This window comes from Giraffa tippelskirchi, chromosome 6 (genome assembly GCF_054371585.1).
Source record: "Giraffa tippelskirchi isolate mGirTip1 chromosome 6, T2T-mGirTip1v1.2.pri, whole genome shotgun sequence".
In the NCBI taxonomy this organism is placed as follows: Eukaryota; Metazoa; Chordata; class Mammalia; order Artiodactyla; family Giraffidae; genus Giraffa; species Giraffa tippelskirchi.
The window spans coordinates 81,043,411-81,067,544 of NC_137280.1; the positions used below are offsets into that span (position 1 = coordinate 81,043,411).

A 24,134-nucleotide genomic window follows, 5' to 3' on the forward strand; every position below is an offset into this window, starting at 1 on the left:
GGGACAGAGTAAAAAGTGAAAGAGCTCCTACTGGCCAAAGATGGAACAATTTGAGCAAACAAAATAAAGCAGTACTAGATTATGACCTAAAATATAAAGTAAGAATCTGTGAATCCATATTGATATAAACGGGGAAGAAGTGACAACCCTCCATTTAGAATTCCAGATAATTTATGCAGATTCTCTACCCCCAAGAAGATGGAACATAACCCCCTCCTCCTTACATGTGGGCCGCACATAGTGACTTCTGTTCAAAGAGGACAGTGTGGGAAGATGGAAAAATAAAGTTTGCCATAGAGAAACCTGGCAAAAATACCTCAGTTAGGTGATTAGGTCAATATCACCAATGATGAGTTATGTTATTAACATGTAGTTTTGATGATGTAATGAGAATTACACTTTACCTCTGTGTAATTCTCCCCAAAACCTCTAACTTCAGCCGTATATTAAGAAAAACATCAGACATACCATAACAGAGGAACATCCTACAAAACATCTATCTAACCAATACTTTTCAAAACTGTTATGGCCATCAAAAAGAGGAAAGGTGAGAGACTGAGAGCCAGGAGGAGCCTAAGGAAAATACCACAACTAAATGTAACGTGGCAACCTGGATAGGATCCTGGAACAGAAAAAGGACTTTCGAGAAAAACTAAAGAAATTTGAATAAAGCATGGACTTTAGTTAATGACAGTGTGTCAATACTGGCTCATTAATTACAATAAATATTTCATAATATTGCAAAATGTTAGTAATAGGAAAAACTGGGTACAGGGTGTATGGTAATTATGGTAGTATCTTTTCAATCTAAAACTATCCTGAAAAATAATTTTTAAAATAGTGACAATAACAAAAACAAATATTGATTTACTGCAAAAAAAGTTAACTGACAAACTATAAATCAATAGCACCAAGTCCTATGTACCTTTTCCCCAAAGGATAAATTACAGGCTGCATGGAAATAGAAGAGAATAAGGAATATTGGTAAAATCTGGAAATATCCTGCTTTTTCCAAAAATTATGTTTGTTCGCTATTTGATTTTTCTAACAGCAGAGAGAAATTCACCTTTTAGGAAGGTGAATTTTCTTTCTTCACCCTTAATGAAGAAAGAAGTTGAAATTGAGTATTACCACTGAACTGATTCAAATGAAGTAATGAGATCTGTAATTGGGTCACTTCGGCTCTAAGAGACTTAATCAAAAGGGTTATATACTAAATTACTGGTCCACAATTTGCATCTCCACTGGTTCTGCGTCACAAACATACTTCTCTACATCTTCCTTTAGCCAAAATCAAGTAAGTCTCTCCAGCTTGGGGGTGTGGGAAAACTCAGACAGTGGAAGTCCTACCTCTTGACAGAGGGTAGCCCAGGTTACTGCTAGGTTTTGCTTTGCAGTGCATTGTGCTGATTTTATATTCTGGTTTCTGGAAACACCCATCTTCTTCTAACTAAAGAATCTAAGTAAAACCTAGCCTAGAGATTTTAGGACCAAATCTGGCAGATCCTAAAAACATGCTTTTACTGCTCTCGGTGAGGCGCTCCTCCAGTAGCCAGGCAGCATGGCGGTGGTGGAGACACGTGTGTGCGAGACGGACGGTTGCAGCAGCGAGGCCAAGCTCCAGTGCCCCACCTGCATCAAGCTGGGCATCCAGGGCTCGTATTCTGCTCGCAGGAATGTTTTAAAGGAAGTTGAGCAACTCACAAGTTACTGCATGAGAAAGCAAAAGATGAAAAGGCCAAGCAAGAAGTGTCTTCCTGGACTGTAGAAGGTGATATCAACACTGATCCATGGGCAGGTTATCGATATACTAGAAAACTCAGACCCCATTATCCACTGAGGCTAACAAGGCCGGTGCCAAGTTATATTCAAAGACCAGATTATGCTGATCACCCTTAAGGAATGTCTGAATCTGAGCAAGCTCTTAAAGGTACTTCTCAAATTAAGTTACTCTCATCTGAAGATATAGAAGGGATGCGGCTCATATGTAGGCTTACTAGAGAAGTATTGGACATTGCCGCTGAGATGATTAAACCAGGTGTAACTACTGAAGAAATAGATCATGCTGTACACACTTAGCATGCATTGTAAGAAATTGCTATCCTTCACCCCTGAATTATTATAATTTCCTGAAGTCTTGTTGTACTTCAGTGAATGAAGTGATTTGCCATGGAATTCCAGACAGACGACCCTTGCAAGAAGGTGATATTGTTAATGTGGACACCACTCTTTATCGGAATGGTTATCATGGGGACCTGAATGAGACATTTTTTGTTGGAGAGGTGGATGAAGGAGCTCGGAAACTGGTTCAGACCATGTACGAGTGCCTGATGCAAGCCATTGACGCAGTAAAGCCTGGTGTTCGATACAGAGAATTGGGAAACATTATTCACAAGCATGCACAGGCAAATGGATTTTCAGTTGTTCGAAGTTACTGTGGGCATGGAATCCACAAGCTTTTTCATACAGCCCCGAATGTACCCCACTATGCCAAAAATAAAGCAGTTGGAGTGATGAAGGCTGGTCATGTGTTTACAATTGAGCCAATGATTTGTGAAGGCGGATGGCAGGATGAAACCTGGCCGGATGGCTGGACAGCGGTGACAAGAGACGGGAAGCGGTCTGCCCAGTTCGAGCACACTCTGCTGGTCACGGACATTGGCTGTGAGATCCTGACCCGGCGGCTTGATAGTGCGCAGCCTCACTTCATGTCCCAGTTTTAATTTCCCCCAAGATGGCACATCTCAGTTTTACTTTCTGGCTGTACTCCGCATTTTATTGAGAGTACAAAATGGAAGAGGAAATTTTTTTATTACTTGTTTTTTTTGACTATCGATAAGGAAGGACTACAACATCTGACATGTGTCCTCAAGAACTTGTCTTGGGTCTGAAAAGGCCAAGAAGAATAAAGGAAGCATTTCTCAACTCCCCTCTCCCCAAACACACAAAAATCCCTGCACCCCTGTTTTTCTTCCTTGTCCTTTGAGCACTTTTACTTAAACCTGCTTCTAGTTGCTTCTGTCACTGCCACCGCTGGGCCAGCACCACCAGCTGCTTTCCAGGTGAGTGCTGGAGAAGAGAATCCTTGAGACTTCTGTGACATACTTTGCTCCCAGTTTTTTTTATTATTATTATGTATGTGTGGAAGTATATACGTATACATGTTAAATTCCATGTATGTAATTACTGAATACTGTGTGACCTGGGCCTTGTGCTGATTCTGCCCTGCTGAGGTTCTGTAGTGTCAAAAACGGACCCATTGTTTGCAGTGATTTAATTCCCAGCTGGAAATTGGCTTCCCTCCTTCCCCTGCTAATTATTTACGCTTATAATTGTGCATAAGAAAGCACTCGGTCAGTGAGACCCTCCAATGTGGGCTTGGTGTGAGTGAATGTATGTGGCAAAATCCACTTGAGACAAAGGTTATCAGGTTTTTAAAAGTCGAGTTTATGGCAGAAACAGCTGTGCTCCAAGCGGAAGCTGGCTGTTGCAGAGAATGACGTTTTTGTAATACGTTGCTATTTCAGACCTCTGTCTGCTCATAATGGGAGGAAAAACGCTCCCTTCCCCTCTCTGTCCTACTTCAAGGGCATACCTTGGAGAGATACTCAGAGAAGGCTGGAGGTTGCACTGTGAAAGTTGGGGAAGAGACAGTTCTGAAGCCTCTCCAGCAGGGAGCAGAGTCTGGAAAAGCTGGTGGTGGGGCGGAAGGACGTCTCTGGAGGTTGGACAGTTCCCTTGGAGTAGAGATGCACTGTCCTGGGTTTGCTGAAATCACACTTCTCCTTTACACAATTGGGAACCTCATTAGAAATGACCTCCGCTGCCCAACATCTGTGCTTTCAGTAGTTCAGTCCCAAATGGGAGAGTATCCAGTAAAGACAGATCAAAGTCATTGTCATTGGAGAATATTTGATTACTGGGTATCTGGAAACTGTATGCGAAGATAATTTGATTCCACTGACATGTCACACTTGTAAGAGAACATCTTTCCCAGAGTGCCTCAGACCTTTACTGCTTTAAAGGAATTACGATAATGTTTTCATTACTTTTTATTACTTTAATGATTTGGTAATGTGGCTGAATCTGGTATAGACTTTTGGGGGTATGTGTGTGAAGTTTTTTATCAAACTGTAATATTTGTGAATGGAATGCCTTGCAATATAAATGTTAATATAATACGTAAAGGGAGATTAAAAAGTTTGAATGATTAAAAAAAAAATGCTGTTACTAACAATAGTGACAGCTAGCATTTATTGAGATTTAATCTGTACCATGAGCTGTTCTTAATACTTTACATATACTTTTTCAGAGCATGTTAACTGTATAGACTGTCTTGTCTGGGTTCAAAAGTCAGCTGTACTACCGTGAGATCTCTTCAAGAAAATTAGAGATATCAAGGGAATATTTCATGCAAAGATGGGCACAATAAAGGACAGAAAAGGTATGGACCTAACAGAAGCAGAAGATATTAAGAAGAGGTGGCAAGAATACACAGAAGAACTATACAAAAAAGATCTTCATGACCCAGATAACACAATGGTGTGATCACTCACCTAGAGCCAGACATTCTGGAATGTGAAATCAAGTGGGCCTTAGGAAGCATCACTATGAACCAAGCTAGTGGAAGTGACGGAATTTCAGGTGAGCTATTTCAAATCCTAAAAGATGATGCTGTGAAAATGCTACACTCAATAAGCCAGCAAATTTGGAAAACTCAGCAGTGCCCGCGGAGAAGACAATGGCAATCCACTCCAGTATTCTTGCCTGGAAAATCCCATGGACAGAGGAGCCTGGTAGGCTGCAGTCTGTGGGGTCGCAAAGAGTCGGACATGACTGAGCGACTTCACTTTCACTTTTCACTGTCACGCATTGGAGAAGGAAACGGCAACCCAATCCAGTGTTCTTGCCTGGAGAATCCCAGGAATGGGGGAGCCTGGTGGGCCCCCGTCTATGGGGTCGCACAGACTCGGGCACAACTGAAGCAACTTAGCAGCAGCAGCAGTGGCCGCAGGACTGGAAAAGGTCAGTTTTCATTCCAATCCCAAAGAAAGGCAATGCCAAAGAATGCTCAAACTATGCACACTTGCACTCATCTCACACGCTAGCAAAGTAATGCTCAAAATTCTCCAAGCCAGGCTTCAACAGTACACGAACAAAGAACTTCCAGATGTTCAAGTTGGATTTAGAAGAGGCAGAGAAATCACAGATCAAGTTGCCAACATCCATTGGATCATGGAAAAAGCAAGAGAGTTCCAGAAAAACATCTACTTCTGCTTCATTGACTATGCTAAAGCCTTTGACTGTGCATTACAACAAACTGTGGAAAATTCTTCAAGTGATGGGAATACCAGACCATCTGACCTGTCTCTTAAGAAATCTGTATGCAGGTCAAGAAGTAACAGTTAGAACTGGACATGGAACAACGGACTGGTTCAAAATTGGGAAAGGAGTACGTCAGAGCTGTATACTGTCATCCTGCTTATTTAACTTATATGCAGAATACATCATGTGAAATGCCGGCCTGGATGAAGCACAAGCTGGAATCAAGATTGTAGGCAGAAATATCAATAACCTTAGATATGCAGATGACACCACCCTTAGAGCAGAAAGCAAAGAGGAACTAAAGAGCCTCTTGATGAAGATGACAGAGGAGAGTGAAAAAGTTGGCATAAAACTCAACATTCAAAAAACGAAGATCATGGCATCCAGTCTCATCATTTCATGGCAAATAGATGGGGAAACAATGGAAACAGTGACACACTTTATTTTCTTGAGCTCCAAGATCACTGCAGATGGTGAGTGCAGCCATGAAATTAAAACACACTTGCTTCTTGGAAGAAAAGCTAGGACAAACCTAGATAGTATATTAAAAAGCAGAAACATTCCTTTGCCGACAAAAGTCTGTCTAGTCATAGCTATGGTTTTTCCAGTAGTCATGTATGGATGTGAGATTTGGACCATGAAGAAAACTGAATGCCGAAGAGCTGATGCTTTTGAACTGTGCTATTTTGAAAGACTCTTGAGCGTCCCTTGGACTGCAAGGAGATCAAACCAGTCAATCCCAAAGGAAATTAATCCTGAATACTCACTAGAAGGACTGAGGCTGAAGCTGAAGCTCCAATACTTTGGCTACCTAATGTGAAGAGCTGACTCACTAGGAAAGACCCTGATGCTGGGAAAGATTGAAGGCAGAAGGAGAAGGGGACTACAGAGAATGAGATGGTTGGATGGTGTCACTGACTTTTGGACATGAGTTTGAGCAAGCTCCGGGAGATGGTGAAGGACAGGGAAACCTGGCATGCTGCAGTCCATAGGGTCGCAAAGAGTCGGACATGACTGAGCGACTGAACAACAACAACAAAACTGTGATTAAATTAATTGCTTCTCTGTGCCCCAGTTTCCCCATCTGTAAAATCCAGATATTAGCAGTACTCTATTAGCAAGTTTAAACGAGGCATGTATATTACTAACCACACTTACAAATGAGGAAATGAAGCACAGAAGGAGAAAATAATTTTATTTCATCACATTCCTAGTCCGCATGTGAACTCATAAAATCAGCTTCCAGAGTCCACATTTTCAAACTGGGCTACCACTACTTTTTAGAAAAGCAGCCAGTGACAAACAAGGAAAGAAAGTTGGTGTTGGGAGAATGATGGAACTTCTATGTAGAAATATTTCATAAGAGTTTGGGAATGACAGACTGCATCTTTAGGAAAAAGTTCAGGTCTGAGGATAGAGATTCGATAAAGATCCTGAGAAAAATGAGAGTTAAATAACAAAAAGAGGTCTCAAAAGGACCAAGAAGCAAGAGCCGGAGGGGGATCTGAAATAGCAGGGAAAAAATAAAAGAGAAGGAGATGGAGGCACCCAATGGATGAGAGGGACATGAGATGGCTTAGCATCACAGTTGCACAAGGCAGAGAAAGTGCCAAGAAAGAGGGAGTCCTTTGCCCTCCCCAATGCCAGTCTGAGAGCCCAGGTCAAGCTAGATTCCTTCTGTGATGCCCACCAGGTATCAGTCCTAACCTTCAGTGTCAGCTCAAAATAACTCCACTTCTCGAATCTCTTCCCTGAATTTTCTTGGGCATTCGGTCATTTCCTAAGATCAGTACCAAACTCCCTGAGGACAGAAATAACACCTCTCCTCTCTGTACCCCCAGTGCCATGCACACTGTCAGTGCTCAACAAATGCCTGTTGAGGGTGTCTCCTGGCCCTTCCATGGCTTTGCTCCAGTGACACTCTATCACCTGTGAAGATAAAGATTGCCTATACCCCATACTCTTCACCAAGCACCTATCCTATCTGGAAGCCTATGTTCAGAGCCGACTCAATCTTTGGTCATGAAGTGAGTTTGGGGGTGAATTAAGAGTGTCCTCTGTCGCACATTCCTCAGCAACCCCTTGATAAGTCCAGGATCATGGGAAAAACCTATCAGACTCTAGATTCGCCATAGTTTTCACTGGAAAGCAAAGTAGCTGGACAAAGAATGGAAATACGTCCACCATCTCTGAACACAGTGGGAAATTCATGAAAAAGACAAAATTTACTTACTGTCACCTGAGCAGGCAGCAAATCCAAGGCCATTCTTTTCTTCTAAGTTTTCCTGTCAAGGGAGAGTAGAGTGCTTGCCAAGGTAGGTCTGCAAAGAAAAAAAGGTGTCATGAAGAACTCTGGTGTCAAAGCACGGCTTGGAAAAAGGAAGTTACAACTACCCATAATGTCTATTAGGTCTGAACAAAGCCATGCAATATAAATGATGCAAACCAAGTTTAAAAGTGTGCCTATTAAGCCAATTAAGTTCTAAGACAATTTGCCAACCTCCACCTCTGCCTTGTATTAACCATACTTCTAATTTCCATATATAGATGCTTTTTAACATGCACTGGGCTCTATTAGCCACATCTAAGCAAATTGTGACTCATCACAGACTTCTGGAATCCTGAAGATAGCTTTAAACTATACATTCAAACAGTCACAACGAAAATGAGTGTCCCAGACTGCCACTTTCAAACATATCTAGCCAATCCTAAGCCTGTTTGCCTTGCTTCACCATTTCCTTCCTGAAGAACACAATAAAGGAGCTTGCCTACATGTGCCATCTTTTTTTTCTATGGAATTGTTAGGGGAAACACACTGATCGAAACCACCCACCCTGGCCAGGCACCATAGTAACCATCTGCATGAGTTGTTTTACGACAGGAGGTCCTGATAAGGAACAGGGAACTAATAAGCCTCCACCAACCAGAAGAGTTCAGGAAAGGTCAAAAGGAGACACCACCTGTCCGACCACCTCCCAGAATCCTCACTGGTATCCATCTTGGCTGAACAAGGCGTGCACCACCAGGAAGGACTCTGAGTCAGAATGATTGGCTAAGGACAACCCAGAAATTATTCCCCTCATCATAAAACCCGAGACTGCAAGCCATGTGGCAGAGCTGATCTCTTGGGTTCCCTTACCCTACTGCTCTCCACCTGGGTGCCCTTTCCCAATAAAATCTCTTGCTTTGTCAGCACATGTGTCTCCTCGGAAAATTCATTTCCGAGTGTTAGACAAGAGCCCAGTTTCGGGCCCTGTAAGGGGTCCCCCTTCCTGCAACAGAATGACCAACAGGTGCTCCTGAGTGGCTCCTTCCTGGACTGCTGTGTTCTTTCCAGGGAACTGTCACACATAATGCACACCATTTTGGATGCCACTCCTAAACACAAATTCCACAGGTGCCACTTCTTTTAGCATCTACAGCTCCCCAAATCCTTTGTTCTTCATACACAAACCCCAACTGGGAAAGCAAGGTAAGAGAAGTAGGCAGACCACTGTCAGAGAAGAGTGGTGGCCAAGGCTGCCTGCACTAGCCACCTAAGTTTGCAGTAGGCTCTATAGGTATAGCACCTGGCGTGAAAGCTCAACAAACTGAGTATGCTGTGTAATGTCAGCCAGAGAAGGCAAGCTGCTGTAAAAGTACCATAGTTACCCTATGATGCACATCTTCTCCCCATCTTGTATCTTGCATGTATTATTTAATCTGCACAACCACTATAAAAAGTATTGCTACCTCATATTACAGATGTGAGGGAGACTGAGAACCAGGGAGTCTAGTGACCTTCCCCAAGAAACAAAACTGCTAAGTATACAGTAAAGGCAAAAAGGATCATGGTGGAGTCCAAGTCCCCAGTTAATGTGGCAAATTAGCTGTCCACCTGTGCCTCATTTTCTTCATCTGTAAAACACGATCTACCTGTTATCTGAGGCTGAAATGAGTTCATTCATCCAAGGCGCCAGGCTAGTACCTGGCACAGGTAAGGTCTCCATAGGCATTGCTATTGTTGTTACTGTCTGTTTCATCAGAAATCTCTGAAAAGCCAGCCACAAAAGACTCCCGCCAACAGCAGTCCCGGACCACCCCAACTCACCTGACGGGGCGCTCCCTCCCCGCGACTCTCCCGGGGGAGGGGGGGGTGGGGGCAGGGCAGCGACTCCCCTTGAAGCGTTGCGGCCTGGGCCGCGCAGACCGCCTCCAGACCCCCTCGGCCTCGGTATCTCCCTGGTGCCTGCGCGCTGCCCCGCCCGGCCGGCACACCTCCCAGCCCAGACCCGCACACGTGCAGGTTCTGAGCGCCACCGGAAGATGCAGCCGAGAGTTTCTCAGTCCCTGGCAGGCCGCCCTAGCAGAGCCGGGATCACCCGCGCCACGAGCCCCGAGAAAGCCACGAGCCTTCCTTGCAACCCTGCAAACCCAGGAGAACTACGACTCCCGGCATGCCTATGGGCTCGCGCCTACTACACTTCCCAGGGGCGCCGCTGGCGCCGCCCCTTCCGAGACGGGAACATTCTCTCGTGGGGAGCTGTCGGGCCCAGCTGTCCGCTGGGGTTGCAGTGCGAGGGACCAATCACGTTAACAAATAAGGCAGGTGATCTCCAAAATGCTTGCAGCCTAAATCAGCTGCGTGACTTGTTTTGTTAGACAGGCAAAATCATTTGAATAAAAACCCTGAATTTTGACGCCTTTAAGGTGAGTGCTACCTAGCTCCTACCAGCTAGTTTTGATTATTTTTAATTATTTTAATGTGTACACGGAGGATAATGTATGAACAGGTATGTTTAAGTATAATAAAACTGACACCCATATACTCAACATTCTGCTTCAAAAGAGAACTTGACCAGAATCTTGGAAGACCTGTCCACGATGCTCCCCATTTTTCTATACTATGTTAAGCATTTCCTGGCTTAGCCTGATGAATACATCTCAAGTAGGTGCCCCTAAAACAATAGAATCTGCTCTATGTTTTTCTGTAACTTACATGCCAAACTTATTAAGTTCACCTATCTTCATATATGAAAAGTTTACTCATTTTCACTGTTGCATGATTGCATTATTCATTCATTTAACAAAGTATATTTAACACTTGTCTTGCACCTGGCATTGTTGTAGATACTAGAAATAAACCGGTAAATAAAACTGGCACAACCTCTGCATTCATGCAGCTTAAGTTGTCAAGGGGAGAGAAAGAAGCAAAATAATAGCAGAAATAACTCAGCCATTAAAAAAAAAGAATGAACTAATGCCATTTGCAGCAAAATACATAGGCCTAGAGATTATCACACTAAGTGAAATAAATCAGGCAGAGAAAGACAAGTATCATATGGTATCACTTATATGTGGCATCGAAAAAGTGATAAAAATGAATTTATTTACAAAACAGAAACAGATTCACAGACAAAGAAAACAAATTTTATAGTTACCAAAGGGAAAAGGGGTAGAGGAGGGATAAATTAGAATTTAGGGATTTTCAAATACAAACTACATAAACAACAAGGTCCTACTGTATAGTACAGGGAACTATATTCAATATCTTGTAATAAACTAAAGGGAAAATAATCTGAAAAAGAATATGTATAGCTGCATAACTGAATCACTTTGCTGTACACCAGAAACTGACGAAACATTGTAAATCAACTCTATGTAAATAAATAAATGGTATGTATTTAGATACTGACGCATGCTAATAAGAACAAGAAAGGGGACCAGGACCCTTGATGAGAGCGATTTTACACAAAGTAGTTAAGCCATGTTTGACCGACAAGGTCAAACATTTGAAGAAGGACCTGCGGAAGATGAGAAATGAGCCAAACTAAACATCTGGTGGAAAGCTTTCTGACACTACAGTAGGAGCATACCTGGCCTATTGAGGAGATAATAAGATTACAGTTGCTGAAACAGAAATAAGGAGACAGAGAAGTAGGAGATCAGAGGCAAGAGGACTAAATTTATAGGCTCTTATTGGTCATTATGCCACTGTATTTGACTCTGAAAGAGAATGCTCTGGGCACTGCAGAGATAAACCCTTATGTCCATTTTTTTAGTGATCACTGACTGCTGTGCTGAAAATAAACTAAAAGTTCAAAGGAAGAAGTAGAGAGACTAAGACTAGAAGGCTATTGTAGTAAATCTGTGAGAGAAGACAGGAGTTTGGACTGAGTAGAAGTTATGAGAAGTGTCTGGAAATACTAAAATTCAAAATATGGAAAAGAGGAGAATGTTAACATTGGAATATTATGTTTTTCAGCTAGGAAGTATATCTATTCCTTTTAAATAGTCCTGGTAATTATATTATTTTTTTAAAAATATTCTTTATGCTGTGTTTGTCTGATTATAAAAATTAAGAATTAGCTTGTCTCTTAGCCACCGCAATGAGAAGCCCATGCACTGCAATGAAGAGTAGCCCCTACTTGCTGCAACTAGAGAAAAGTCCTGCAGCAACAAAGACCCAGCACAGCCAATAAATAAATCCATTTTTAAAAAAAAAATTAGCTTGTCTCTTGATATCCTTTTGCTGACCTAAAACAAATACACAGCCAGTTTTTTTCTCCAGCAAAATGGGTGTATTCAGGATTAACAAAGAATTGCAATTTGAGGTTTGTAAACATGGCTGTGCAAGTCCTCAGCAAAAATGGAGAAGAGCTCTCTTTTATAGAGGGAAAAGAAGCTGAGAAGGCTATGATAAAGAGTCCATGGTGTTTTCATTGGCTGAGTCCTGACAGACTCTCACTGGCTGATCTCTTGCCGGCAAAGAAGGGGAAGTCTTTGCTTTTCCTGTTGGGTTCTTCCTGTTGTAGGGGTGAGAGCACCCCCTTCTGGTCTTGTATCTCTATTTAATTGAGGTTTCTGTTTATTGCTTTCTTACACTTTGTATTTGGGTTGGCCAAAAAATTCATTCAAGTTTCTGAATATTCCAATATTTTAAACCAAACATAATTTTATTTTCTGTCCCATTTAAAATTTTTAAAATATGAGCTAATAGGCTATCTAATTTTAGTACTTCTGTATTCCATTTTCTCTCTCAACTGTGAATTTTGGTAATTAAGTTTTATAATTTATTTGCAATTAAGTTTATATTTAATCAGTTTCTTTACTGATGATGAGATGCTTGTGCTCAGTTGTATCTGACTCTTTTCAACCCCATGGACTAGCCCAATGGGCCCCTGTGTCTATGGATTTTCCAGGCAAGAATACTGGAGTGGGGTAACATTTCTTTCTCCAGGAGATCTTCCCGACCCAGGGATTGAACCCAGGTCTCTTGTGTCTCCTGCAATAGCAGATGGATTCTTGACCATGTCTATACCATCACTTCCTAATTTTTGCTTTTGGTCTTGACATTTCTGTTTCTTTTTCACATTGTCACAGTCTAGTTTTTATCTGTGCCCTCTCAGTTATTCCATAAACCTCTTTTACTTAGTTTTCTGGAGACAGCTGAAGCCAATCTCATTTTTCTTCTCTTTTAGGAAACCTTCTTCTGTTTATTTCTCTACGTTGACTTATATAAATCTTCCCCCTCTCCCCATTTCCTGTATCTTTAAGTACTTTTTTCTGTTTTTCCCCCTGTAACTAGCACTTGGTTTTTTCCATTATTTTTGTCTGGGACAATAGAAAGGATAAGGCTCAATTCTATTTTTTTCTGCTTTCTTCACTGGCAACATATTAAACTGTTATTCTTGGTGTACAGCTTTCATGACAATGTGAAAACCTCATATTTAATTCTTTGTCCTTTCCTCCATTTTATGGGAGGGGTTTCAAAATTATCTTCCAAATTAAAAAAATAAAGGACTATTCTCCCACTTTCTCTTTTTCTTTCTAATGTAGTTTATTGCTTTAAAAGAAGTGACCATGTACTTTATTTGAAAAAATGTCTGCACTACATACAACATCCATGGAATAGTAAGAAACCTTGACCCAGCAGGCTGCTTTGGTCCACTGTAGTGTAACTGAAGGTCAACTACTTTCTCCCTTCTTTCTTGCCTCCCTTTCTCCCATCTTCCCTTCCTTTTTTTTTTTTAAACAGTGGGAAAATAAGAAAAATTGTAGAAAAGGAAAAAATAGGAATTGTTTCCAACTATTCAAAATTTGAAAGGCTAAAATGAAATATATGTGAAGTATTTAAAATTAAATTACAGTTTCTCTTCCATCTTATTCTCTTAATCAGCTGAAAGATTGAAAGTTTGCTGCTGTAAGCTGTGTATTATGCCAGGATTCGTGACCTCCGGAGGAGAGGATTTCGATCTGGGGTCAGAGACGAGGCTTAACTACTTGGAGCTTTTTGTGTAGCCAAGTTTTATTAAAGTATAATAGAGATAGGGAAAGCTTCTGACATAGACATCAGAAGGGGACAGTGTTCCCTTGCTAATTTTTATCAAGGTGTTTTATGTCTGGTAGAAAGCTATTAATCAAGTAAGAGAGACACCTCAAGGCTGAGGGAGTTTCACCAGGTCCCTCTTCAACAATATGCACTTTTGAGATAGGATGTCACGAGGTGTGTCATCTCCAGCCATAAAACAATTGACAGGAATTCTGGTTTGTTGAGCCCAAGGTTTGAGAAAAGAAGAAAAGTTAGTTAGGTGGAACCATTTTGAAGAAAGGCAAATTCCTAAGCAAATACATAGTTTCATTAACATAAGAAAAACGCATTGGTTAGCTCAAGGCAGAACCAGGTGTCGTCAATATAGAATTGAAAGAAGCCTCTTTTAATTTTGCGTAGAGAAGGAAAAAAAAATCTGCCACTTGCAGTTTATTTCCTCCTGCTGCTTGGGGACCTCTGGCCTTCCTCCCTGTTACCCTCTTAATCTTAATGACATCCATCCCTATATGTACATGTGCAATTGAGGCTGGTGGACTGGCTAGATTTGGGGAACACAAGAGTGCATACTGTTTAAAATGCCATCCAAATACTACTGCAAACCTGAGTGTTATAATAGAAACATGCAATAAGTTATTTATATCTTCCTGTCCTATATATATAAACTCTTAGACGTTTAAAGGATTTTTGTACAAACACATTTAAGAGTGATTGCAAGGACTTCCTTGGAGATTGAGTGGTTGGCAATCCGCCTGCCAGTGCAGGGACATGGGTTCAACCCTGGTCCAAGAAGATTCTACATGCCACAGACAGCTAAGCCCAAGCCCGTGTGCCACAGCTGCTGAGCCTGCCCTCTAGAGCCCTTGAGCTGCAACTACTGAAGCCTAGGTACCTAGAGCCCATGGTCTACAAGAGAAGCTACTGTAATGACAAGCCTGCACACCACCACAAAAAGTAGCCCCTGCTCACCGTAGACAGAAAAAAGCCCGCACACAGCACTGAAGATCCAGCACAGCCAAAAATAAAAATAAAGTGACTGCAAAATTTGTGTAGAAAAAATAACCCACTGACCTAAATGAAGAGAAGTACAAGCTGGATGGTGCTGAAATATAGGGATTCAGGGGGTAATTCTATCCAGGTCTTTCCATCACAACTCTATAAATTTACGGGGTGAGTCATGAAAACCTACAAATGATTTTTATTATGTACAATCTATTTGCTTAAAAGAAATGGAAGCTTTGCTAGCTTGTTTTCCTTTGCCAATATCTTTCTACTGAAGTAGAGATCACAAAACAGATGTTGAAGCTCTAGATTTCTTGCCACAGGCATGACAAGAGTTTGTTCTGCTTAAGAAACAGCAAGTTTTTGGATGTGGCATGTAATAAGCACTTAAAGAATATTTTTGGAATAAACAAATAAAAATCGGATAAAAATCATGTATGGTTGTTTGGATAACAAAAATGTTTCTTTAGATAATTCTTGGAGGTGAGGTAGCAATGATGGTATAATCTACAGCTCCCACCATATCCTTTAAAAAAACAATAAAGGACATGGAACAGAAAAGAGGCAGTGGGGTTGTTAAAATTGATATAAAACCACCACCAGAAAGAGAAAGTACGCCCTATGTGTGAAAATATACAAAAGTTTATTGGTATTTAAGAGAACCATATATTAAAAGTACATGCGGGATATATAAACAACCTCCATAGCTCAATAACAACAGCAAAACCATGCAATTCAAAAACTGGCCAACGTTTTAAATAAACAGTTCTCCAAATAAAATGCATACAATACAAATGGCCAAATAAGCATATTGAAAGATGCTCGACATCCCTAGTCATTAGAGGAATGCAACTCATAACCACAATGAGATACCACTTCACAACTGTTAGAATGGTTATTATAAAGAAAGAGAAAAGAAGTGTTAACAACTGTTGTTGAAGATGTAGATAGTAGAACCCATATTCAAATTAGAACCCTTGTACATTGCTGATGAGAATGTAAAATGCTGCATCCTCTGTGGAAAATAGTTTGACAGTGTCATATAAAGGTTAATATCCACTTCTCAAATGATGATGCAATCCCACTCTTAGGTATTTCAGTTCAGTTCAGTCGCTCAGTCGTGTCCGACTCTTTGCAACCCCATGAATTGCAGCACGCCAGGCCTCTCTGTCCATCAACAACTCCCGGAGTCTACCCAAACCCGTGTCCATCGAGTCGGTGATGCCATCCAGCCATCTCATCCTCTGTTGTCCCCTTCTCCTCCTGCCCCCAATCCTACCCAGCATTAGGGTCTTTTCCAATGAGTCAACGCTTCGCATGAGGTGGCCAAAGTATTGGAGTTTCAGCTTCAACATCAGACCTTCCAATGGACACCCGGGATTGATCTCTTTTAGGATGGATTGATTGGATCTCCTTGCAGTCCAAGGGACTCTCAAGAGTCTTCTCCAACACCACAGTTCAAAAGCATCAATTCTGTGGTGCTCAGCTTTCTTCACCGTCCAACTCTCACATCCCTACATGACCACTGGAAAAACCATAGCCTTGACTAGACGGACTTTTGTTGGCAAAGTAATGTCTCTGCTTTTAAATATGCTATCTAGGTTGGCCATAACCTTCCTTCCAAGGAGTAAGCGTCTCTTAATTTCATGGCTGCAATCATCATCAGCAGTGATTTTGGAGCCCAAAAAAATAAAGTCAGCCACTGTTTCCACTGTTTCCCCATCTATTTCCCAAGAAGTGATGGGACCAGATGCCATGATCTTAGTTTTCCAAACGTTGAGCTTTAAGCCAACTTTTTCACTCTCCTCTTTCACCTTCATCAAGAGGCTCTTTAGTTCTTCTTCACTTTCTGCCATAAGGGTGGTGTCATCCGCATATCTGAGGTTATTGATATTTCTCCCAGCAATCTTGATTCCAGCTTGTGTTTCTTCCAGCCCAGCGTTTCTCATGATGTACTCTGCATGTAAGTTAAATAAGCAGGGTGACAATATACAGCCTTGACGTACTCCTTTTCCTATTTGGAACCAGTCTGTTGTTCCATGTCCAGTTCTAACTGTTGCTTCCTGACCTGCATACAGGTTTCTCAAGAGACAGGTCAGATGGTCTGGTATTCCCATCTCTTTCAGAATTTTCCACAGTTCACTGTTATCCACACAGTCAAAGGCTCTGGCATAGTCAATAAAGCAGAAATAGATGTTTCCCCAGAACTCTCCCGCTCCTTCAGTGATCCAGCGGATGTTGGCAACCTGATCCCTGGCTCCTCTGCCTTTTCTAAAACCAGCTTGAACATCTGGAAGTTCACGGCTCACGCATTGCCGAAGCCTGGCTTGGAGAATTTTGAGCATTACCTTACTAGCATGTGAGATGAGTGCAATTGTGTGGCAGTTTGAGCATTCTTTGGCATTGCCTTTCCCTGGGATTGGAACGAAGACTGACCTCTTCCAGTCCTGTGGCCACTGCTGAGTTTTCCAGATTTGCTGGCATATCGAGTGCAGCACTTTCACAGCATCATCTTTGAGGATTTGAAATAGCTCAACTGGAATTCCATCACCTCCACTAGCTTTGTTCGCAGTGATGCTTTCTAAGGCCCACTTGACTTCACATTCCAGGATGTCTGGCTCTAGGTGAGTGATCACACCATCGTGATTATCTGGGTCGTGAAGATCTTTTTTGTACAGTTCTTCTGTGTATTCTTGCCACCTCCTCTTAGGTATTCTTAGGTATTTACCCAAGCAGAAATGAAAACAATGTTCACAGAAAAACCTGTATGCAATTGTTTGCAGCAGCCTTATTCATAACTTCCAAAAATTGGAAACAACCCAAATGTTCCTCAAGTGGAGAATAATAAACTGTGGTACACTGATATAATGGAGTATCACTCAGCAATTAAAAGGTACAAAATACCAACATGGGGTAATCTCAAATGCAGTAGCCTAAGAAAAAGCAGCCAGACATATGATACTCTATAAAAGGGAAAACTATGGGATAGTAATTGAAACCAGGGAGCCAAACAGATACATGTATGTGGATGTTCATAACAGCATTATTTACAGTAGCCAGAAGGTGAAAGCAACTCAAAAGTCCATTAATTCATGAATGGATAAACAAAATGTGGTCTTCACATACAATGGAATTTTATTCAGCCTTAAAAAAGGAAGGAAATTCTGATAACATGCTATGACAAGGATGAATCTTTAAGACATTACACAAGTGAAATAAGCCAAACACAAAAAGAAATACATTGTATGATTCCACTTATATGAACTAAGTAGGAAAGGCAAATTCATAGAGACAGAAGGTAGAACAGAAATTACCAGAGGCTGGGGAAAGGGTAAAATGGAGAGTGACTCCTTAATGAGTACAGAATTTCTGTTTGAGATGATGACAATGTTCTAGAAATAGATTCTGGTGATGGTTACACCCACATTGTGACTTCACTCATTGCTACTAAACTATACACTGTAAAGTGGTTAAATGACAACTTTTAAGTTATAAATATTTTACCAAAAAAATTTTTAAGTATATGCAGGATGCAAGAGGGCATTACTGGGAAGGTAATGCTTCAGGGGAAGATTGTTAACAGAAAAAAACAGGTGTGGAAACCATATTTCAAGGGAGGAAATATAAGATCCTGCAAAAGAAAAAAACCACTCTAAGTATTTTAGACCCCGCAATTCTTCTCCCCAACCCTCAAGTAATCTAGTCAATAAATCATACTTTGCTACACAGAAAGAACTAGGTGTACTTGAATTAGAAATCTTGGACACAATCCAAACTTGTGACAGAAAGGACACAGACACCACCTTGCTGGGAATCTTAGAGGCTAAGTCTGGGACAATTTCAGCATCAAATTAAATAATGCTATTAGCAGATTACAGTCCACTGATGAAACAAGAACTGCTTCCAGAATCACAGAAATAAACAAAAAATGAAACTCTCCCCTAAAGTAGATAGTCGATTATTACATGTAGAAAAAATGACAGAATTAGAAAATTTCTATTTGAAAACTATTATAATAGTTTATTTTATATAATAGTTTCTATTATATAATATTTTATATATATTATAATATATAATATAATATATATTTTATACAAGAGTTTATATTATATATAATTATAAATATACTTACATAATATATTGTATAATATATATTATATTATACATTATGTGATTATATAATTATAATTATATAATCATATAATTATAATGTATAATAATATACACTTATATTAATATATATTATTATATAGTATGATATAAGTATACATTATTAATATATAATATATAATAAATATAATATAAATGTAAATATAAATATAATAAACATAATAGTAAATATAACAATATTGATTTTAATATTAATATTAAATATATAATATATTATACATTACATATTATAATATGTTGTATATTATATACATTAACAATATATTAAAAGCTTAAAGCTCAACGTTCAGAAAACTAAGATCATGGCATCTGGTCCCATCACTTCATGGGAAATAGATGGGGAAACAGTGGAAACAGTATCAGACTTTATTTTGGGGCTCCAAAATCACTGCTGATGGTGATTGCAGCCATGAAATTAAAAGACGCTGACTCCTTGGAAGGAAGGTTATGACCAACCTAGATAGCATATTTAAAAGCAGAGACATTACTTTGACAACAAAGGTTCATCTAGTCAAGGTTATGGTTTTTCCAGTGGTCATGTATGGATGTGAGAGTTGGACAGTGAAGAAAGCTGAGCACCGAAGAATTGATGCTTTTGAACTGTGGTGTTGGAGAACACTCTTGAGAGTCCCTTGGACTGCAAGAAGATCCAACCAATCCATCCTAAAGGAGATCAGTCCTGGGTGTTCATTGGAAGGACTGATATTGAAGCTGAAACTCCAATACTTTGGGCACCTCATGCGAAGAGTTGACTCATTGGAAAAGACCCTAATGCTGCGAAGGATTGAGGGCAAGAGGAGAAGGGGACGGCAGAGGATGAGGTGGTTGGATGGCATCACCCACTCGATGGACATGGGTTTGGGTAAACTCCAGGAGTTGGTGATGGACAGCGAGGCCTGTTGTGCTGCGATTCATGGGGTCGCAAAGAGTCGGACCCGACTGAGCGACTGAACTGAACTGAACTGAATATTAGATTAATATTAATATAATATTAATATATTATATAGTATAATACAATATTATAATATAATTATACTATATATTTTATAATCATAAAATATATAGTATAATATTATAATTATTTATAATATTGTATATTTATATATAATAATATAATATATTGATATTAATATATAATATTATATATAAATATATAATATAGTAAATATATTATAAATTATTTATATAAATATAAATATATAATTTATAATATATATAGTGAATATATTATAAATATATATAAATATATAATTATATATAATTATAAATTTAATTATATATAATGTAATATTATATAATAGTTTATATTTTAACTATTATAATATAATAATAATAGTTACAACTATACAATTACAATAGTTACAACTATAATAATAGTTGTAATACTATTATAACTATTATAATAACAATTGACTAAAGCAAGTGCCACCAACAAATACTAAAACTAGTGGAGGAGAGCTTGACCAGTAAAAAATATATATGCACACACTCATAGGATTTCCTCTCAAGATACTTGAGATTACAATGAGAAAACTGGTAACTTTACAGTGGGATATCAGGCAGATACCATCTTAATCAACAGAGCAAAGTTAAATTTACCAGCAATAGGTAAACTCAACATCACAAACCTCCTAATGTGATAATATAATGTACTAAAAAGAATACAATCCTACTTTGGTGATTTTCTTACCAAAAAGCATAACATAAATTTAATCATGAGGAAACATTTGACAAATTTAATGGAGGGACAATTGAGAAATAAAATCACACAGATCTTCATGAGAAAACATTTGTTTGATAATGCAACCCAAGCCACCTAAAAAGATGAATATTTTAAATAATCTAATCACTTTGAACACTATAATTATATCAGGCATGTCAATTATTACAAAAATAAAGCATGTTTTGCTTTTCCAGTTTGCTTTGAAAATGGCCTATTAAGAAGATATGAAAATGGACATTTTTCTCTTTTGCTTATATTCTGAACACGTCTCTTTGAGAATAAGAGAAATGAGGCAAAGAAAATCTATTGACAACTTAATGATGATTGTTATTTCTTTGCTTTGTTCTCTTATGATATGCACATATTTGGTTTATGACATGTAAACTTGCAATAGAAACCAATATTCTCTTTCTCTGGTGATCTAGGGAGATGAATAGGAAGGGAAGGTGTAGACAGAAGGAAGATGATGGTTCTGGTAATGAGACACATTTAAATTTAAAGATGGCCTGAAGAATGCTATGATTGTGGTTTTCATTCTGTCTGCCCTCTGAGGGATAAGGATAAGAGGCTTATGGAAGCTTCCTGGTGGGACAGACTGACTGTGGGGGAAACTGGATCTTGTTCTGATGGGCGTGGACATGCTCAGTAAGTCTTTAATCCAATTTTCTATTGATGGGCAGGGCTGTGTTCCCTCCCTGTTGTTTGACCTGAGACCAAACTATGGTGGAGGTAATGAAGATAATGGTGACCTCCTTCAAAAGGTCCCATGCAAGCAGTGCCACACTCAGTGCCCCCGACCCAGTAGCAGGCCACTGCCTACCTACGTCTATGCTGGAGACTGCTGGACACTCACAGGCAAGTCTGGATCAGTCTTTTTTGGGATCATTGTTCCTTTCTCCTGGGTTCTGGTGTGCACAAGGTTTTGTTTGTGCCCTCCAAGACTCTGTCTCCTCAGTCCTATGTTAAGTTCTATAATCAAATCCCACTGCCCTCTAAAGTCAAATCCCCTGGGCTTTCTCAGTCCCTTTGCCAGATCCGCAGGTTGGGAAATCTGCTGTGGGTCCTAGAACTATCGTAACAGTTTGAGAATTTATTTGGTATAATTCTTGTGCAGTTTGTGGGTATGATGAGGTTAATGGTGACCCAAGAGGGCTTATGCCACACCCAGGATGGCTGCACCCAGAGCCCAGCCTCTGCGGCAGGCCACTGCTGACCTGTACCTCCACAGAAGACACTCAAACACTCAAAGACAGGTCTGGCTCAGTCTCTGTGGAGTCTCCTGGTGCACACAAGGTTTTGTTTGAGCCCTCCAAGCATCTATGGTGGGTATGGGTTTTGATTCTAAACGCAATTTCACCACTCCTACTATCTTGCTGGGGCTTCTCCTTTGCCCTTGGATGTGGGGTATCTTTTTTTGGTGGGATCAAACATTCTCCTGTTGATCATTGTTCAGCAGTGAGTTGTAATTTTAGGTTCTCACAGGAGAAGATAAGCGCACATCCTTCTATGCCGTTATTGTGAATCTTCTTCTGAATCACAGAAAACTAATCAAACTGATCACATGGACCACAGCCTTGTCTAACTCATTGTAACTATGAGCCATGCCATGTAGGGCCACCCAAGATGGACGGGGCATGGTAGAGAGTTCTGACAAAATGTGATTCACTGGAGAAGAAAATGGCAAACCACTTCAGTATACTTGCCATGAGAATCCCATGAACAGTATGAAAACACAAAAAGATATGACACTGAAAAATGAAATCCACACTTCGGTAGATGCCCAATTTGCTACTGGAGAAGAGTGGAGAAACAACACCAGAAAGAATGAAGTGATGGAGCCAAAGCAAAAAAGGTGCCCAGTTGTGGATGTGACTGGAAACAGAAGTAAAGTCCGATGCTGTAAGGAGCAATATTGCAGTGGAACCTGGAATATTAGGTCCATGAATCAAGGCAAATTGGAAGTAGTCAAACAGGAGATGGCAAGAGTGAACATTGACATTTTAGGAATCAGTGGACTAAAATGGATGGGAAAGGGTGAATTTAACTCAGATGATCATTGTATCTACTAATGTGGGCAAGAATCCTTAGAAGAAATGGGGCAGCCCTCATAGTCAACAAAAGAGTCCAAAATGCAGTACTTGGAAGCAATCTCAAAAATGACAGAATGATCTCTGTTCATTTCCAAGGCAAACCATTCAATATCGCAGTAATCCAAGTCTATGCACAGACCAGTAATGCTGAAGAAGCTGCAGTTGAATGGTTCTAGGAAGACCTACAAGACCTTCTAGAACTAACACCCAAAAAAGATGTCTTTTCATTATAGGGGAATGGAATGCAAAAAATAGGAAGTCAAGAGATACCTGGAGTAACAGGCAAATTTGGCCTTGGAATACAAAATGAAGCAGGTCAAAAGCTAACAGAGTTTTCCCAAGAGAACACACTGGTCATAGCAAACACCCTCTTCCAACAACACAAGAGAAGACTCTACACATGGACATCACCAGATGGTCAATACCAAAATCAGATTGATTATATTCTTTGCAGCCAAAGATGGAGAAGCTCTATACAGTCAGCAAAAACAAGACCAGAAGCTAACTGTGGCTCATCATGAACATCTTATAGCCAAGTTCAGAATGAAATTGAAGAAAGTAAGGAAAACCACTAGACCATTCAGGTATGATCTAAATCTATTCCCTTACTATTATACAGTGGAAGTGACAAATAGATTCAAGGGATTAGATCTGATAGACAGAGTGCCTGAAGAACTATGGACGGAGGTTCATGACATTGTACAGGAGGCAGTAATCAAGATCATCCCCAAGAAAAAGAAATGCAAAAAGGCAAGATGGTTGTTTGAGGAGGCCTTACAAATAGCTGTGAAAAGAAGAGAAGCCAAAGTTAAAGGAGAAAAGGAAAGATATACCCATTTGAATGCAGAGTTCCAAAGAATAGCAAGGAGAGATAAGAAAGGCTTCCTCAGTGGTCAGTGGAAAGAAATAGAGGAAAGCAACAGAATGGGAAAAACTAGAGAGCTCTTCAAGAAAATAGAGATACCAAGGGAACATTTCATGCAAAGATGGGCACAATAAAGGACAGAAACAGTATAGACCTAACAGAAGCAGAAGATATTAAGAAGAGGTGGAAAGAATACACAGAAGAACTATACCAAAAAATCTTCATGACCCAGATAACCACGATGGTTTGATCACTCACCTAGAGCCAGACATCCTGGAATGTGAAGTCAAGTGGGCCTTAGGAAGCATCACTACGAACCAAGCTAGTGGAGGTGATGGAATTCCAGTTGAGCTATTTCAAATCCTAAAAGATGATGCTGTGAAAGTGCTGCACTCAACATGCCAGCAAATTTGGAAAACTCAGCAGTGGCCACAGGACTGGAAAAGGTCACTTTTCATTCCAATCCCAAAGAAAGGCAATGCCAAAGAATGTTCAAACTACCACACAATTGCATTCATGTCACATGCTAGCAAAGTAATGCTCAAAATTCTCCAAGCCAGGCTTCAACAATAAGTGAACTGTGAATTTCCAGATGTTCAAGCTGGATTTAGAAAAGGCAGAGGAACCAGAGATCAAATTGCCAACATCCGT

At 40.0% G+C, this 24,134-nt stretch overlaps 1 protein-coding gene and 1 pseudogene across 11 annotated transcripts in view; one reads left to right on the forward strand and one right to left on the reverse strand.

Moving 5' to 3' along the window:
- LOC145509266 (zinc finger protein 354C-like) overlaps window positions 1-9,740 on the reverse strand; it is an 89,890-nt gene extending 80,150 nt beyond the window's left edge. For 8 of the 10 annotated variants that reach the window (XR_014055963.1, XR_014055964.1, XM_081497773.1 and 5 more), the window contains exons 1-2: window positions 9,416-9,740; window positions 7,559-7,646 (exon numbers count right to left, since the gene is read on the reverse strand). Coding sequence is in view for 8 of the 10 variants with exons in the window: in XM_081497773.1 (XP_081353899.1) it covers window positions 7,559-7,591 (33 nt within the window). In the remaining 2 variants the exon portion in view is untranslated. The remainder of the gene's footprint in view (window positions 1-7,558; window positions 7,647-9,415) is intronic. The other 2 variants (XM_081497768.1, XM_081497772.1) reach the window with 1 other exon arrangement.
- On the forward strand, window positions 1,562-4,222 carry LOC145509272 (methionine aminopeptidase 1 pseudogene; annotated as a pseudogene). Its single transcript, XR_014055966.1, has one exon. The product of XR_014055966.1 is annotated as a methionine aminopeptidase 1 pseudogene (transcript).
- Window positions 9,741-24,134: the final 14,394 nt, after the last annotated feature.